At 39.7% G+C, this 16,399-nt stretch overlaps 2 protein-coding genes across 3 annotated transcripts; one reads left to right on the top strand and one right to left on the bottom strand.

The window, feature by feature from the left end:
• Positions 1 to 11,236: 11,236 nt before the first annotated feature.
• On the top strand, positions 11,237 to 12,868 carry LOC137724479 (B3 domain-containing transcription factor VRN1-like). The gene is made up of 3 exons (XM_068463219.1): positions 11,237 to 11,341; positions 11,939 to 12,454; positions 12,605 to 12,868. The coding sequence occupies exons 1-3, from the start codon at positions 11,237 to 11,239 to the stop codon at positions 12,866 to 12,868; spliced, it is 885 nt and encodes a 294-aa protein (XP_068319320.1).
• Positions 12,869 to 13,101: 233 nt separating this feature from the next.
• Positions 13,102 to 15,715, bottom strand: LOC137724371 (co-chaperone protein p23-1-like). Of its 2 annotated transcripts, none has more exons than XM_068463117.1 (6): positions 15,646 to 15,715; positions 14,323 to 14,509; positions 14,049 to 14,226; positions 13,818 to 13,948; positions 13,628 to 13,682; positions 13,102 to 13,501 (listed from the first exon to the last, which is right to left on the bottom strand). In XM_068463117.1, the coding sequence occupies exons 1-6, from the start codon at positions 15,648 to 15,650 to the stop codon at positions 13,383 to 13,385; spliced, it is 675 nt and encodes a 224-aa protein (XP_068319218.1). In that variant the 5' UTR covers positions 15,651 to 15,715; the 3' UTR covers positions 13,102 to 13,382. The 2 variants fall into 2 exon arrangements, with proteins under 2 accessions (XP_068319218.1, XP_068319220.1); XM_068463119.1 differs by having other exon boundaries at positions 13,102 to 13,498.
• Positions 15,716 to 16,399: the final 684 nt, after the last annotated feature.

Below are 16,399 nucleotides of genomic sequence, written 5' to 3'. Positions count from 1 at the left end.
CACCATATATGTATATTTTATTTGAATTCAACGGTTAAGATCTAATTTGATGAAATTCAACGATAAAAAAAAAAAATTTAACGGTCTAACTTTAAATCTAATGGCTAAAGTAATTAAAAAAAATTGTGTTTCATACTTTTTCATAGTGTTTACCGAGTTTCATGGTGTCTGTTAGTGATTTTTCAGTATTTCTTAGAATCTAAATATTTTTAGGTAAAAATGTTCATAAAATTAAATTATGATAGTCTACATAATTTTTTTTTCTTTTAAAAAAAGTTACTTTAAGAAAAAAAAATATTAGCCTAAATTCATTCTTTAATAATATAGAGCTAAAATTTTAGGCCTGAAAAATTGGAGCCATAAAGTGCCTTAAATGGTGTCATGCCGATACTCGAATGAAAGCTATTGTTGCAGGCAAATTCCATTAAATTCAACCGTTTGTGCCAAGCATCGCCAAACTGCAACACCGAAGATTTCAACAAATCCTCCAACGTCTGAATAGTTCTCTCTGACTGTCCGTCTGTCTGAGGATAATATGTCGTACTATAAAGTAATCTCGTACCCAAAGCTTCCTGAAAAGCCACCCAAAATTTAGAAGTAAATCTTGGGTCACGATCCGAGACAATACTCACTGGAACACCATGGTACTTCACAATCTTCGAAATGAACAACTCAGCTAATCGGCCCAAATAATACTTTTCCCTCACTGGAATAAAATGTGCTGACTTAGTAAGCCGATCAACAATCACCTAAATGTCGTCAAAACCATTATGTGTACGCGGAATCTTGTACACAAAATCCATAATAATGTTTTCCCATTTCCACTCTGGAACGGGGAAGTGGTTGCAACAACCCAAACGGCTTCTTCCTTTCAGCTTTAACTTGCTGGCAAACAACATACCTACTCACATACTCAGCTATCTCCTTCTTCATACCCGCCCAATAATAAAATGGTCGAATGGTATGATACATTTTAGTAGCTCCATAATGCATAGCATAAGCCGAGATATGCGCTTCATCAAGAATTGCTTTCTTTAAATCCAAATTATTCGGCACAAACATCTTACTCTCCTGCATAAGCATGCCATCCGATTCACGAACTCTGAGGTCTTTCCTTTTCCCCTGATTCCTAACTTGAATTATTTCCTGAGTTTCTTCATCAACTATTTGGGCTTCAAGTACACGATCAATTAAAATTGCCCTAACTTGAAAATTAGCAAGTAAGGCAACCTCTTGATCTTCTGCCTCTAACCTCACTCCAGTTGATCTCAAGTCTGCTAGAAGAAAAACACGACTAGCATACAACGCATTAATACGACCCTGAGATTTCCTGCTAAGTGCATCGGCTACCACATTTGCACGACCAGGGTGATAATCAATCGTGCAGTCATAATCACTAAGCAGTTCCAACCACCTCCGCTGACGACGATTAAGATCCCTTTATGTGAAAAGATATTGAAGACTATTATGATCCGTAAAGATCTTGCATTTCTTTCCATAAAGATAATGTCTCCACAGCTTCAACGCAAAGATAATGGTCGCTAACTCCAAATCATGCGTAGGGTAATTTAACTCATGAGGCTTCAATTGTCGTGAAGCATAAGCAATCACCCTACCATGCTGCATCAACACACATCCCAGACCATTTAAGGAAGCATCATTATAGACTTCGAAATCACCACTATCGTTCGGGAGTGCCAAAACAAGTGCATGAGTGAGACAATACTTCAACTGCTGGAAACTCTGCTCACAATTATCATCCCACTCAAATGTAACATATTTCCTCGTTAACCTCGTCAGTGGTAAAGCAATCACGGAAAAATCCTTAACAAACCATCGGTAATACCTTGCTAAACCAAGGAAACTCCTCACCTCAGTGACGGTTTGTGGTTGCTCCCACTTCTCCACTGCTGCTACCTTTTGAGGATCCACCAACATACCTTGAGTAGAAATGATGTGCCCCAAAAATGCTACTGGCACTTGCTAAACTTAGCATACAGTTAGTGTTCCCTCAACCTTTTCAACACCAAAGTAAGATGTCGAACATGCTCGGATTTAGACTTAGAGTATACCAGAAGATCGTCAATAAAAACAATGACAAACCTATCCAAATACGGCTAGAATACTCGGTTCATCAAATCCATAAAACCAGCCGATGCATTCCTCAATCCAAATGGCATTACCAGAAACTCGTAATCACCCTAAGGAGTCCTGAAAGCTGTCTCAGGGACATCCTCCCTACTAATCTTCAACTGATAATATCCAGACCTCAAGTCAATCTTGGAAAATACACAAGCACCTCGAAGCTGATCAAACAAATCATCTATACGCAGCAATGGATAACGGTTTTTAATCGTTACCCGATTCAATTGTCGGTAATCAATACAAAACCTTAAAGTTCCGTCTGTCTTCCTGACAAACAACATTGGAGCTCCCCAAGGTGAAGTACTAGGCTAAATAAAACCTTTATCCACTAATTCCTGCAACTGGATTTTCAATTCCCCTAACTCAACAAGAGCCATACGATAAGGAGTCAAGGATATAGGATTAGTACCTGGAAGCAAATCAATGGTGAAGTCCACGTTTCGGTCTGGCGGCAAACCAGGTAAATCCTCAGGGAAAACATCAGGAAAATGTCTGACTACCCTTACATCCTCCACACTACTAGGAGCAACATCGTTCAACACCACATGAGCTAAGTATCCCTGGCAACCCTTTGATAACAACCTTTTCACTCGCACAGCAGAAATAACGCCATGTCTCACCCCACTCTGCTCGCCCACAAAAGTAACCATAGGTAATCCAGGACGATGGAAGGTAACTATTTTCCCGTAACAATCACTATTGGCACAATTGAAATGCAACCAATCCGTGCCCAAAATCACATCAAAGTCAACAATATCTAACGAGATAAGGTCAGCTGGCATAACAACATCCTCCACCATCACTGGACATCCTGGGTACACACGATCAACAATACATCTCTCCCCTCTAGGCATAGCAAACTCTAAATCATACCCTAGAGGTGTAGGGTGAGGTTGCGTCACTTGAGCAAAGGTATGAGAAATAACAGAATATTTAGCACCACAGTCAATTAATACTCTAGCAAAATAATAAAGGATATTTAACGTACCCATGATCAAATCTGGATTATTCTGAGTATCCTGCAGAGAAATATTATGGATACGCCCCTGGGTCTGCTGCCGTCTACCATGACCTCTATTAGTCTGATCACCACGACTCTGTGCACTACGCCCCTGACTAGGCTGACCAGATTGTCTTGAAGATCCCGCACTACTAGCAGCAATCTCCCCCTGCTGAGGCTGTCCTCCCTGGTACCACTGAGATCCACTTGCTGGAACTGGAGGATACGGCATATAGCCACCAGAATACTGGGGATACACACTCTGAGAATACAGATCCTGGGGATACGGATACTGTCCTGGCGCATAAGGAACGGCATCACCCTGATAGTAATAGGCACCACCACGACCCGGCTGACCATAACTACTAGGGCCAGGAACCTGCTGGATCGGTGCAGGTGGTGGCAATAAATACTGCTGAGCCTCTGCTGACTCTTGGGACAATTTGTAGCCCGATGTCCGATCTGCCCACAAGTGAAACAACCATCGCTGCCTTTCATGCACTCTTCAAAATGTCGATTATTACATTTGAGGCAAACCAAAGCCCTTCCTCTACCAGCATCACCTTGCCTCTGGCCTCTAGCACCCCCAGTAAATCTACCACCACAACCCTGACCAGTGGCACTAAAACCACCGCTCAACACCCTCAAAACCCTCGTGGCCTTCGAACTTATCCAGCTTCAAATTGTACATAGTCTCCAGATGAGTCCTCTGGGGAGGGCGGAGCGCCGACTGAATAACGGTAGCGATAACTTCCCCCAGTTGAGCTACATCGGGGAAACTAGGCTCAGTAGAGCGACGTGGTTCCCTACGAGGCGGCATAGTTCTGACAGAAGACACCAAAATAATTAGAACACTCACAAAATAAACAGGACTGCCAAACCTATGCTCTGATACTAAACTGTCACATCCCAGCCCCCCGGGCCCGACTTCACCGTAGCACGATATTGTCCACTTTAGACCATCTCTGGGTGTGTTTCGTTAGTGTGAGTTCCCAAAAACAAAACCGTGAGGGCGTGGTCGGGGTCCAAAGCGGACAATATCGTGCTACGGTGGAGTCAGGCCCAAGAAGTGGTCTCGCCTGGGCCGGGATGTGACAATTTGGTATCAGAACCTAACCCTGGTCGCGTGTGTGTCGACGAGGATGTCGGGCCCCTAAGGGGGGTGGATTGTGACATCCCACATCGCTCAGATGAGTGATCCTTATATGTATATTCCCATCCCTACCTATCACGAGGCCTTTTGGGAGCTCATTGGCTTCGTGTTACGTTGGAACTCCGAAGTTAAGCGAGTAGCGCGCAAGAGCATTCCCAAGATGGGTGACCCATCAGGAAGTTCTCATGTGAGTTCCCAAAAACAAAACCGTGAAGGCGTGGTTGAGGCCCAAAGCGATCCTGGGACCTGTGGGTTATGGGCCCACCACGCTTCCGCTGCGCCACTCTGATACCAAACTGACACACCCCGACCGAGATCAAGGCATGCTGGCCATCACGTGAAAGTGACGTAACCATGTGCACAGTGTGGAAGCTAAGATTAATAATAAAAGTACGAATAAGTAAAAACCAAGCTATACACTTAGTATATAACATACATGTGCAAGCGTAAGTGTGAGGCTGGTCCATCATGTATGTATATTTTATTTGAATCCAACGGTTAAGATCTAATTTGATGAAATTCAACGATAAAAAACAAAAATTTAACGGTCTAAATTTAAATCTAATGGCTAAAGTAAATAAAAAAAATTTTGTTTCATACTTTTTCATAGTGTTTACCGAGTTTCATGGTGTCTGTTAGTGATTTTTCAGTATTTCTTATAATCTAAATATTTTTAGGTAAAAATGTTCATAAAATTAAATTATGATAGTCTACATAATTTTTTTTTCTTTTAAAAAAAGTTACTTTAAGAAAAAAAAAAATATTAGCCTAAATTCATTCTTTAATAATATGGAGCTAAAATTTTAGGCCTGAAAAGTTGGAGTAGAAAAGTTGTTTCTGGGTTAAAATCTAAATTTTCTAGGCTAAAAATTTTAGGTTTTAGGCAAAGGGTTAGAGATGATCTTATGGGTTTGTTGACCTATTCAGACTATTCTAAAGTTTATAAAAATATACTTGACACCCCCCGACCTAAATCGAGGCATGATGGCCGTCACGTGAGGATGATGTAGCCATATGTGTAGTGCGGAAGTGACAGTGATATGAAAATGTGAGTAAATAAAAACCAAACTAGCTATCTTACACTAGATAAGTATAAAAGTGCGAGTGAAGGTATTTAAAATGTAGATGACACACCACGATCGAGATCAGGGCATGTTGGCCATCACGTGAGAGTGACGTAATCATGTGCACAGTGCGAAAACTAAGAATAATAATAAAAGTACGAATAAGTAAAAACCAAGCTATACACTTAGTAGATAACATACATGCGCAAGCGTAAGTGTGATAAATAATATTCAGAGCACAAAAGGCCTAATGCAGTCCAGGGGAACAAACACTAACGAAACACACCCAGAGGTCGTCCTACACTGGTGATAATCTGTCAGATATGCGGGGAATCCCTCGAGAGCCACCAAAAGAGCAATTCAAACTAGAACCTGGAAGGGTGCAAAACAGAAAGTGTGCGTGGGCAAAAACAAAGCTTTTCAAAACCATTTCATTAACAAAGTTCTAACCCCTCACCGTAAAACCTGTATAGTTTCCAAGAAAATAGAATAAATACACATATAGAAAACATGCTCAGAAATATGCCATGTCGAATGCCTCTACATAAAATGTAAGAAAACCAGGTAATATCAATCCATGCAATGTAATCTGTTAGCCGGAGTCACCTAACGTGACCTGTACGGCTGAATCTAGAGCTCAAATCTCCAACTCACTAACTATACCTGCACACGAGTCGGAACCACCTAAAGTGGTCTGTACGACAGGACTGGGTGTAAATAAGTACGCTCAAGTGCTACGATCACATGAAGACTGGGCGAATAATCGCGGGTCACCTACGAGTCAGAACCACTTATAGTGCTCTGTATGACAGGACTGTGCACCTAACTTGAATCCAAGATGAGCGTGTGGTGTGGGAGGTAAACATCACATGAAGGACTGTGCCTTACTTTGGGTGGGAACACTAACACCGGGGATGCAGGTTATGAGCTCTCTACGTATCTAACATCACTACTAATCACAACATAAATCATAACTTACCTGGCACTTACCTGTACGTCCGCAGCACCAAACATATATATATATGCAACTACTAATGCATAATTAAATAGGCAAACGCAATGCATGACATTTAAAACATATAAACGTTTCATTTCATTTTCTGGGAAAAGCACAAGTATATAGGTATATACGGAAAACCAAAAGGCCACTCACTGGTATGTAGAAGGGTCGTAACCCCCTTGCCTCGAGTGACTGCGCTCGTCCTCGGGATAGGTCTCACCTATATGCAAAACAACTATAAAAACGTTAATTTAACGCACATAACCAAAAATAGGTAATAACTTCTCATACAATACTAAAATGGGGTGTATGAATACACCAACGTGATCTACTCAACCTCACGAACATCCCCATATTTTTAAAATAATTTTCTAACATCACACACGCCAGCCAAGGCACGGCCACACGCGCCGCCCACGCGCAGACACGTGCCTGGCACACTGATGGCGTCAGTTAACGCAGTCAGGAATATTCCTTTAAAACTAATAAATTCCGTTAGGAATATTCCATCCAAATTGATGGAATATTCCGTTGTCTTTTCCGGCCAACCTCCAGCGCCGTCGCCGTCGCCGAAAAACTGGAAAAACTTCAAACCTTCGTTTCTCACTCGTTTTTCACCCAAATTTCATGAAATTGGTAGCAAAATGAAGCTTACAACTAGAGGAACAAAACCTTACCACTTTCAAGCACTAAAACCAATGGAATCTCGTCGGAAAAACTTCACCAAATCCGCCCAAACCTGCAACTCACGATCCCGACGTCCAAAACCTTCAAACAAACTACCCCGAGCTTCCTAAGGACCTCACCAAACTTGCTACAACCCTGAAATTCCCAAAAACACAAGATTTTACGTATGCATGAACAGTACCCCCGAATTGAACATCTCGGGTTCGATGTGAAAATAAAGGTTTCCTTACCTGAAATGGGTATGGTTGAACTCGAATGAACCTCACAAACATAAAGGTATGGTTTTCTTCCTCGATCTATAACGTTTTCGAGTACTTTGGTTCTTGTCCGTACGTAAGTGATGAAGAAAAGGGAGAAAGAGACACGGGATAGGGCAGAGGATGAGAATGAGTGTGGGGGTGTGTGTGGTCCAAAAGCAGCCAACCAAAACCCCAAAACAACCACACAACGAAACAAAAATACTAGGGGCCAAACTGTCATTTTACCCCTACAGTACGAATAATCCGGGACGGGCTGTCACAGTAGATACACATATTCAGAGCATAGGTAACCTAGATGCAATCCAGCCAGCTAGGTAAGAATTATACAAGGCACGAAAGAAATCCTTACATTATTTAAAGTTTGTCAAAACCGTTGTAGATTCCTCGTAAGCCACCAACACGAACTTCTAACTAGAACCTAGAGGGGCGCAAAACAAAAAAACGTGAGTGGGTAAAAACAAAGCTTTTTAAAACCATTTCACTTTCCGAAAATAATAACCCCTCACTGTAAAACCCGTATAATTTCCCAGAAAATAATACATACGTATATAGAAGTCATGCTTGAGAGTAGTGAAAACCAAGTATATGCCATGTCAAGTATCTCAACAATGAAATAAGTAAGTCAGGTGAAATAAATCAATGTAAAATGATATATCAGCCGGAGTCACCTAATGTGACTTGTACGGCTGAGCCTATAGCTCATCTACCAATTCTTGCACACGAGTCGGAACCACCTAATGTGGTCTATACGACAGGCTGGGTGTAAATAAGTACGTTCAAGTGCTACGATCACGTGAAGGTTGTGCAATAAATCGCAAGTCACCTACGAGTCGAAACCACCTAATGTGGTCCGTACGACAGGCTGACACCTGTCTTGGATCCAAGGTGAGCGTGTGGTGCAGGACGTGAACGATCACGTGAAGGCTAGACATTGGCCTGGGGCAGAGCACTAACACCGGGATGCAGGATAATGAGCACTAAGCTGAATGAAACCCTTATCAACCAATTCCTGCAACTGGGTTTTCAATTCCCTCAACTCAACAGGAGCCATTCGATAAGGAGTTAAGGAAATAAGATCTATACCTGGAAGTAAATCAATAGTGAACTCTACTTCTTTATCTGGTGGTAATCCAGGTAAATCGTCCAGGAAAACATCAGGGAAATGTCTGACTACCCGTACATCCTCTACACGGATAAGAGTATCTTTGTTCAATACCACATGAGCCAAATAACCCTAACAACCTTTCCTCAATAGCCACTTAGCCTTCACGGCAGAAATGATGCCGTGTTTTAATAAGCCGCATTTTAAATAGTCTAACATAAGCCAACATGACACGAGAAAGAAATAATCTCAGCTTATTAAGTTTTTTTTTACTCTATGTTTGATGCAGGCTAAGATTAGTGGTTTTTTTTTTTTTTGTATTATTAGTACTAAGATGATGAAAGATAAATTGATTGTTACCTCGTCATTCTCAAATTTGAACCTAAAACATTTTATTTACAAATAAAAGTTTTCAGTTTTTTTTAACTATTCTTAGTCTGATCAATTAAACGCCCCTTGTGTTCTATTAATTTTCACTATTTTTTGTTCCTTATTCTTTCACTTTGATTCCAAAATTAAGAGTAACTCAAATTTCTTTATTTATTTTCTATTAATAATAATTACTAACTTTGCTTCCCCAATTTGGTAAATTGGGAACATGGGGTGTGATATCCTGTCTTGACGTTAAGGGTAAGCAGTAGGTCACTTTTGCTTTTGTCGCATCAAATCACGTCCACGGTCCACATATTTTCCATAATTACGTATATCAAATTTTATGGAATTTATCCTGTTTTGGAATTGGCGGTTCGTTCGCACACCAAAATATCATTTTTTTTATGTTTTCCTAATACGTCCCTATCAGCAGAGGTGGGAACATCCATCAGATCCTTCTTTTTTTTGAAGATCTTGGAAATTCATAAATCGTATACGTTCATTATATATTATGTGTTCATTTTTTATCAAGTACTATTTGTGTTGAATTTTAAATAAAAATAAATAAAATGATTTCTAACCGCACGATGTACGATGAACAGACATAATTCACGGATTCTCAGGATCCTTCAAAGAAAATCCGACGAGGATCCAAAATCGTGGGAACACACACCCCCCCCCCCTTTTTTTTTAGTACAACGATATATTTTACACCAAGAAAAGGGGGGAGTTTGGCTAAGTCACACAATGGGCAACCTAATTTGGTATCGAATTTGCCATCTACAAGATTCGAACCTAAGACCTCTCACTTACAAGTGAAGAAAAATATCACTAGACCGTATTACTGAGTGTAAAATTATCGCTAAAGTTTTTTTTGGAAAGACCTTCAGACAATTATTTGTTGCGGAAAAGACAGTTATATCTTTATCAACTGTTTCTTGATAATTATTGGAAGAAAAACGTAGAAAAGAAATGGAAGCAACTAATACCATTACCTCACTGTGAAGCTTTGAAAAATTAAAATTATCTTGTGTTTAGTATAAATATATTGCCCAAAATTTTATTTTGGTTATCTTTCTTTAGTTTTGTTACAAAGTTAATTTGATCTTTTCAGCCTATTTTTGTTGACAAAGAGAGATTTGTTATATGTAGTTTAGATAAGTAGCTATCAGGATATCTCGACTGACGATGAGACGGGCGTTTGAAAGGTCAGATTATTATAAAATTTAGCCGCCTAATGCAGCAATATATTGTAAAAGTTTAAAATGTTAAGGTGACTTCCTTTCCTATCGCCACGAGCCCAAAGGAACACTCGTCCAAATGAAGAAAGGCCAATGTCTAACAAGATTGAGAAGGATGACCCCAAGCGCTCTAAGCGATTGCTCGACAATTTGGATTGCCTGTCATGAAGGTCGAAAGCTTCCTCGTAAAGTATTTTTCGATAGTTAGGAACAAATTGGGACACTAACAACTTTATAGCACAAAATCCTAGGGACACAAGGACAAACCTACTTAAACATCAACTCCAGGCCACATGGCCACTATTGAAGAGAACAGAAGTGTGTGAGCATGCAACTAGACTTGCACGGATGTCACTTTGCTCCCACGTGTCGGCTAAAGAACGGAGGGGCAGCTAACAAGTCAAGTATATGTGTTCTGTATATTAGATGTAAAGGCTGAAAGAGTCGAGCCCAGGGACTTGGGTCATGGAGGGTTTATATAAGGAAGATAAGTACTCCTTAAAAAGGATCGGACAAGTTTAGAGAGAAATGTGTGAAAGCTGAGTGCTATTTGTAATCCATTGTGTTCACATGGTTGTACCAGTAGGGGTGCACTCATGGAGTCGAGTTCTATAATACCGAAGAAAACCAGAAGCAAATTTTGTCTCCTTAATATTACCCGTTCGTTGACATGACAAACTTACAGGACCTACAAATAAAAGAGGATCTGGTTTGGATCTCTTCCATCAAAGACTCAGGAACAAATGTTTCGGGCCGTTGAAATTTGATCCAACGGTTACAATTATTATAACTTTTAGAGGGGTCCCCTGTTTGTAGCCGTTAGATCAAATTTCAACGGCCCGAATCACTTGATCCTAGACCTTTGATGAGAGAGATCCGGACCGGATCCTCTTCCACAAATATGTGATTGAATGCCACTGTTTCCTCAGAAAAATATGTTATGGAAAAGTTGTTAAGCCTAGAACAAGGGCAATAATAGTCCAAATGAAGAATGGGCCAGACTGAATTTGGGCCAAGAAAACCCATCTAAATGCCCACGTTTGCACAAGGAAGGCGGGGAAACCGAAAATCTGAAGGGCAAGTATTTCTCCAGGCTTTGTAGCGGAGCAAATGAGTGCTTTCCGTGTTCGACAAGAGAGGTAGAGAGAGAGAGAGAGAGAGAGAGAGAGAGAGAGAGAGAGAGAGGTCTCAAATCCATTACGAAAGCAAAAGATGGCATCTTCGAGCCGGAGAGACGACAGGGATTCTCCACTTCCGGCGAAAGTTCCAACCTTTTTCAAGATTGTTTTGGACAAAGCTCTTCGAGATGGCAGGCTTGTAAGTTAATTTTCGCTCACGCACTCACTCTGTGTCCCTTCATCTTCTTCTTTCAGCTTGCATGCGATGTCCTTCAAAGTTTAAACTCTCTTGTGCTTGGATTTTTAATGGAAAAAAAATAGAAAGATAAAGGAAATCCTGGGTGGCCCTTTAATTCTTGATTAAATTTTTATGAACTTTTGTTTGCTAATTAATTTCTTGAAAAATATTTACTTGTGCTTATTTCCCTTTCTGCATGTCAAGAATTTATACAAAAATATTGTTATAAATCTCTCTGACTCTCTGACTCATTTGGCGGTTTGGTTTTTGGTATTTTTGGAAATGGCTTTGTAAATCTCAAGTTTAATTAACTTGTTAATCTGTTAAAATCTTGTGGATTTAACCTTTTTTGTTCAACCCATCCTTCATTGACATTCAAAGCAGATGAAGTATTTTCCGGTCCTTATATCTTTTAATTTGTTTTCTTCTGTTACAAGTGATTAGATTAATGCCTTTGAACTTTATGTTTCAACTTGATTATTAAGCCACACTCTCGGTTTCTTTGCAACAATGTTTATCTGCATGCACATCTTAATTTTGAGGAGGAATTAATTACAGGAAATTCCACCGGCGTTTGTAATGAAGAATGAAGATTGTCTGCCAGATTCCGTGTTCCTCAAGGATCCAACGGGGCGAGTTTGGCGAATAGAATTGACAAGGAGATGTGGCAAGGTGTGGTTGCAAAAGGGCTGGTCAGAATTTGCAAAATTTTACTCCCTGAACCATGGATACTTGTTGATGTTTAGCCATGAAGGTGGTTTTTCGCATTTCCTAGTGCGCATTTTTCGAAGGAATACGTTGGAGATTGATTATCCAATCAGTTCAAGCCATGATGGGGTGCCCAAGTTATGTGGGGGATTCCAGCTGCCGAAGAATGAAGAACATGGAGATAATGTTTTTGTCAAAATCTTGGATTCGCCTCGCCCAAAAACAAGAAGCCGTGGGGGCATGTATACGGATGAGGAAAAAACTACGAGGTTAAGTGATAGAGCCTTTTCGAGAGCTGTGAGTTTCAAATCTAGCAATCCGTTTCTCGTGGTCAAAATGCAGCCATCATACATAGCAAGTCAGCTGGTAAGCTTCCTCGACGTTTGTTCAATCCCAGTTCATATTAAAGTACGAATTAGGGAATGAAACAGCTTAAGGAGCAACATCACATAATTTCTCAGCATAAATAATAACCCCTTTTGGGTTTGTTTTTATATTTGTTTGTAATGTTTGCAGACACTATCTGTACCGTTTGTCAAGCAACATGTCTGTGCAAGAGGCATTTGCGACATGAACCTAGAGATATCGAGCAGGAGAAGTTGGCCTGTCAAGTGCCGCGTCGGGGTATACAGGAGAAAACAATATGCAAGAGTCTATGACGGTTGGAAAGCATTTGTGCGAGAGAATCGTGTTAAAGTAGGGGATGCTTGTGTGTTTGAGTTGATCAACAAGGGTCGCACTCGTAATGCTACATTCAAGGTTGGCATATACCGAGCTTAAGACACAGAGCTTATAGCCTTTGTGTCGATGCTGTTCAGTTCAGTGTGGAAAATTAACAAACTCTGTTAAGTAATTTTTACTTTACTCGTATCGAATTTCAGATTTCATCAGATTCTTCCTTTACAAGAGAACACAAGAGGACTTTCATAGCATGGGCTACAAGTGGGCTGGGACAACGCTTCTAAGTAAACAACCGCGACAAAATGGACAAATCAACCATACATCATCACCGGTAATGAACAAGCTAATATCTTCTAATACATGGTAAATTCCAATATCCGCGAATCACAGTAAGCAGAAAGATAATAAATCAGGCTACCCCTCGTGACAAAACCAAAAGCAAAACGAAAAGGAAAACCCCTTTGTGAAGGCGAAGCAAAGCAATCACAAAGTTGCGTATCGGGAAATAAACACACATTCAGGTGCATGTTAAAACAGGGAAGATGCTGTAGAAAGGCTTTCATCCTTCGACCATTGTGGTAACACCCGCCCACTTTCTGAATCTATTGCATCATCAGGCGGAAGCCTTTGCGTCATGCTCTGCACTCGCAAGAGGTTTGGCGTCAGATTCTCCAGCAGCGGATGGTGGTTGGTCAACAGTTTCATCCTCTGTGTCACTATCATCATTCTCTGCTAGTAGCACAAGACAGTTAAATTAAATGTCACTAATAAATGGTACGCTAATCTGCAGTTGTCAGTCCAGTTCCAACCAAAAGAAAAATCATGTAACTGGAATGGATTATAGATTGTGAAACTCACCATCAAACTTGCCAAGTGCGTCAGCATTCGAGCCATCGCCACCCATGTTCAACTTCTGAAATAAAAGAACATAAGCAATTGTTTTACTTAATGAATAATTTAATGTATATCCTGTAGTCGGGGTGATCGTATATTATCTTCTAGTTCAGTATAAATAAATCAATAGTAAGGTGATGGTATGAATACTTACAGACAAATCAAAGTCCCCAAAGTTCATATTGTTTCCAAGTCCCCCAAAGTTCATATTGTTTCCGAGTCCTCCAAAGTCCATATTGTTTCCAAGTCCCCCAAAGTCCATATTGTTTCCAAACCCACCTGGACCTGGAAACCAAAATTACAGCCAAAAGCATCCGGTTAAAATTCCTCAAGGCAACTATGACAATACGGAAAGAGATTTAAGAAGGATTGGAGAAACACTCACCGCCTTCGTCACTTTTAACTTCTTCAGGCTCCTCATCTTCATCAACCCATTTATCCCAATCTACTTTCAGAAAGATAGGAGCTTTTCCCTGCTGTTTTATCAACCTGCTCCACCACTTATCCTCAGCTTTTTTTACTAGGTAACAGATATTTCTCAAGCCAACAGTAGTCTTGGTCTCCTGCAAGTAAAAGAATATGTTAGTCCCATAACTGATGCCGGTACGATATCCTAGTAAAATGAAATAAACCCATGACGGTTATGGTGAGAAACTAACATTTACATCTATCTTGTCATAGAGATCAAGGTCAACTTCATAAGGTGTCTTCTCTGGTCCGGTAGTAGCAGAGAACAAAAACTTTCCTTCAGGCTCCAGTTTAAGCTTTACATCCTGGGCATCCGGCAAGTCAATAGTTATGTAGACCATATCAGACCTCTGGGCCCATTTCACATTAGGATGTCGGCTGAAATGTACATGTTCAAATGAAAATTAGTAAAGATTAAAGTACAAAACAATTGAGGTAAATCATATACTCCAGAACAAACAAAATTTAGAAGTACGAACTTAAAATATTATCCATCATGCTAGCCACTTTTTATAGCACAATTACTTCCACCTTTCTCATATCATATTTTTCTTTTTCATTTCTGCAATCAGTATCGCCCAATCTTTGAAACTTTCATTGATTGCACGCTAGAGTGTAAAGCCTACAAATGTCAGGCAGGCAGGCTGCTATACGGTGGACAGTAAGACCCAAAATTCCATCTTACCCGCCAATTGCTAAATGTTAAATTTCTTGAACTACACAACCTATGCCAAATACCCAAACAGTTAAAGAACACTGGACACTCGTTGTACCCAATCTACATATATCCCAGGACCAAGAAAGTTATAAGGAAACAAAATGAAACCCCACAGCAGAGATCGAACACTATGAAACTAGAACTCAAGTATTATATAAGACTAATCAGACTGGCGTTCATCTAATTGTTAAAAATCCTACACTAATCAAACATTCCTGTACAAATATCAAGCTTCATTGGCACGCTGTCAACTATAAAATGCTCAAGCAGTTTTTATTCGAGCACGTAGTTGCAGTTTGCACAATTATTAGATCATGAAAAAACAGAAAAAGAAAATGGAAACAGGAAGCTTAGCAAAAATGGGAATAGATAAAATAAAGCCGGAAAATAAAGACCGAGCAATATCTCATTAAATCCCTGTTTGGTCGTAGAGAAAAGAAAATATAGAAAATAAGAGAATAAATTTCCATTAAAACACTCAGCTAAATCAAAGAACATGTTATTTCCAGGAAAATGAAAAACAAATCATTCCGAATTAAAACCCTAAACCTCTACAGAACTCAATTCACAAACCAAGCCGTCTAGGCAGATTCGAGTCTCCATACTCACAGATAACTCATTTTCCTTCACTTTCTCAGCAACCAAACAGAAAACAATCGAAAGGTAATAAAAAAATAAAGAAATAAAATTCGAAAACCTAACTCAAACCCTATGCTTCTTATGAAATCTCAAATAACAAAAGATAAATATCAGAAGTAAATGTAAATTCAAATAAAACGGGAGCTGAGAGCAACACCTCATATCGGCGTATTGATCCTTGCTCGCAGAAACAGGGTTTACTTCGTAGTGAGGAGAGAGAGTGAGAGAGAGAGGCTTATAAGGGAAAGGAAAGGGCTTTTAGTGTTATTTATAGATTTACGGAGGGTAAAATGTGAAAATGTACGTTAAAAGGTAAGTCCGGCCGTACTTTTTCTATGGTGGGGTCTTAGATTTAGATGCTGCCGTGTGATTCCAAACTTGGGTAGGTTGTTTTGGGAGGGATTCTTCCTTTTCTTTTTGGGTATATTATCAATTTTCCCCCTGAACTTGTGACCATTAGCCAATTTCCCCCATCAACTTTAATTTTGGCCAATTTCCCCCCTGAACTCTCATGATTAGTCAATTTCCCCCCTCAACTTTAATTTAGCCAATTTCCCCCCTCAACTCTTATAATTAGTCAATTTGCACCCTACTGTTAAATTTTTAATTTGATCATAATTAAACAAGTGTGTGTAAGAAACTAAATAAGATGTATGTTAATCATGTTCCTATATCTTTATCCTATTACAAATAGATTAAAATTTAGAATTTTACAATTTATCATGGAGTAATTTTATTTGATTTTTGACTATACAAAATTGATAACAAAAAGGATTGATGTGTAAATTTTTGTATGTGAATACAATTTTCTTTATAAAAGTGAAAGCTAAGTTCAAGTAAATTGCGGAGAATCGAGTTTTAGTAAAAAAACGGCTAGTCTATTCATAATTTTCGACTCCTTATTAAGAATA

Source organism: Pyrus communis, chromosome 2, assembly GCF_963583255.1.
Source record: "Pyrus communis chromosome 2, drPyrComm1.1, whole genome shotgun sequence".
Taxonomy (NCBI): Eukaryota; Viridiplantae; Streptophyta; class Magnoliopsida; order Rosales; family Rosaceae; genus Pyrus; species Pyrus communis.
Note: the sequence above shows the minus strand (reverse complement) of the source record. Positions and strands in the feature narration are given on the sequence as shown.